We start from the raw sequence: 2,500 nt of genomic DNA, 5'->3' as shown, positions 1-2,500 counted from the left end.
CCCTTAGAATACCATAATAGCTATTTGAAACAATGGATTTCAAAATGGCCGCCGTATCCGTAAAATGGTCTGTGGCTTTGCAAAGGGAAGTTGTTCTGTGCATTTGCACGCGGCGGTCAAAAATGAATACAAGTATAAGTGTGGGTTCCCTGTGCGGAGTGCTGACGTGACGGTAAGCACATAAGGTATTCCTTTGGGGCAGAGTGTCTTGTTACATGAAAGATTGAAACTCTTATTCATTTATTCCCAAGAACATATACCACACTGGTGCATACAGTATATTTACGCACAAAGTAATATAAATATCATAATTCTGCGGAATCTCCGCTTCAAGCCCCAACCGCACAATGATCACGTTTTGACTGGGACAAGATTCTAAAAAAAAATACGAAAAGAGCAGTAAACCATCGTTAAATGAAGCCCTTCTCGTACGTGTACACAATAATTGATATGATCGTGAAACCACTACACTATACTTACCGCAGCCAGTGCAAGTGTTGTCTCTTTTGTAACTTTTCCAATATATAGCGGATTCAAAAAAGCACAAGTCCGCCTTGTTCACAGCCTCGTAGCACTCATCGTGAGTTTTGCAGCAACTGAAAAATATAGACAAGCAACAGTCGAGGAAAGAGCACTTTGAAAATGGCACACTGCTTCTTTTGTTGTTTAGAGTTGTGACTTTACAATATGGCCCGGGATGTTTGCTGGCATTCTTTTTTCTCTTGGACTTTAATGCAAAATTTCTTTGCCTGCAAACTCATCGCGAAGTAACCAAATTTGTATAGGTAATCACATGATTTCCAAATTACACGATAAAACTAATGTGATAACTTAATGATATGACAAAATTTCGAGATGTCATTCATTTGTCGTAAATAGAGACTTAATAGGGAGCTTACGCAAGGACGACGACGACGGCTACAAGAACGCCACAAAACAATAGCTCTAACGAGAAAAAACAAAAGCTCTGCGCGCCCTGCACGTGCGTTTTGCATTTTGGTACATTTCGTTGACGTTCTCGTCCTGACAACAGGGAGCTTAGGAAACGACGACTCCGACGGCAACGACGACGCTACAAACTGAATAGGGAGCTTACGAAATGAGGACGACGACGGCTACGAGAACTTCATTTAAAAATACGAGTTCGCGTTATTTATATCACTACGAAGCTATTTCATGTCGTTTCGCGTTAAAAATGTGTAGTAACTGGTGAGGAATTAAACTGGTATGAGTGGGTTGGAAGCGTAGAGAGAGAACTGAAAATTCATCCTTATGTGCTAACGTCCTCCACAGAACCTTGAATTTGGTCATTTCACGTCGTCATTTAGGAGATGACGGCAAAAAAATGTACCAAAATGTAAAACGCACGTGCAGAGCCATTGTTTTTGCTCACTAAACCTATTGTTTTGTAGCGTCGTCGTTGCCGTCGGCGTCGTCGTTTCGTAAGCTCCCTAATAGCTTTAGTGAGCAAAAACAATGGCTATGCACGCTCTGCACGTGCGTTTTACATTTTGGTACATTTCTTAGCCGTCATCCCCTAAGTGACGACGGGAAATGACCAAATTCAAGGTTCTGTGGAGGACGTTAGCACATGACGATGAATTTTCAGTTCTCTCTCTACGCTTCCACCCAGTCATACCAGTTTAATTCCTCGACAGTTACTACACATTTTTAACGCGAAACGACATGAAATAGTTTCGTAGTGATATGAATAACGCGAACTTGTATTTTTAAATGAAGTCCTCGTAGCCGTCGTCGTCCTCGTTTCGTAAGCTCCCTATTAACGTGAATTGACCAAAGAGTATGTTATGTAGAGGACGTGAGAACCTGACGGAACATTTTAATTATTTTCCCAAACAACCACACCGTTAATGCCAATTTTATTCCTGTAATGTTGATACACACTTTCCATTCCGAACGACTTGGGGTTATAACGAAATTATTACAATAACGGGAAATAATATTTTTAGACTACGTTCTCCGTGGCGACGTCGTCGTCCTTGCGTAAGCTCCCTAAAAACATCTACGACAGCGACGTCAACGAAAACGTCACCTCGAAATATAACTTTGCACCACCGAAAGTTTCTCGCGGTTAAACCATCTCGTTCGCGTCGGACAATGTGGGCGAAGTATCCTAAAAATAACTTGGCACGAGCGGTTTCAGAGTAAAAATAGATACTGAAAGATTCAAATTTGTACGCTCTCGTTGTCGTCAAAACTTCAAAACAGTCTCAAATTTGGTGATTTCTTGTCGTTTTTGTGCAGAGAACCGGACGAATATGTGCTAAAATGGGTGGCGCACGTCCAGCACGATTATTTTTCCTCTTTTAAGGAGGCTCGAAATATTTTCTCATTCTTTTTCAAACAAATAAACATATTCTGTCGTTAGATATAGTTAGGGTAATCATATCAAGACGAAGTTTAAGTATCCACATAGAATTCTCATATCAGTTACCGTTACCATGGCAACAATATAAGGCATTTCTAAAATCAACACATG

The 2,500-nt window shown here is 40.7% G+C and overlaps 1 protein-coding gene across 1 annotated transcript in view; it reads right to left on the bottom strand.

Annotated features, from left to right (window-relative positions):
- Positions 1 to 2,500, bottom strand: part of LOC138041155 (basic phospholipase A2 homolog 1-like) — an 8,367-nt gene that overhangs the window by 612 nt on the left and 5,255 nt on the right. Inside the window, exon 4 of the mRNA XM_068886923.1 lies at positions 481 to 596. Within this exon, the coding sequence (XP_068743024.1) occupies positions 481 to 596 (116 nt within the window). The remainder of the gene's footprint in view (positions 1 to 480; positions 597 to 2,500) is intronic.

The sequence above is a fragment of the Montipora capricornis genome, chromosome 3 (assembly GCF_036669925.1).
Source record: "Montipora capricornis isolate CH-2021 chromosome 3, ASM3666992v2, whole genome shotgun sequence".
NCBI lineage: Eukaryota > Metazoa > Cnidaria > Anthozoa > Scleractinia > Acroporidae > Montipora > Montipora capricornis.
Note: the sequence above shows the minus strand (reverse complement) of the source record. Positions and strands in the feature narration are given on the sequence as shown.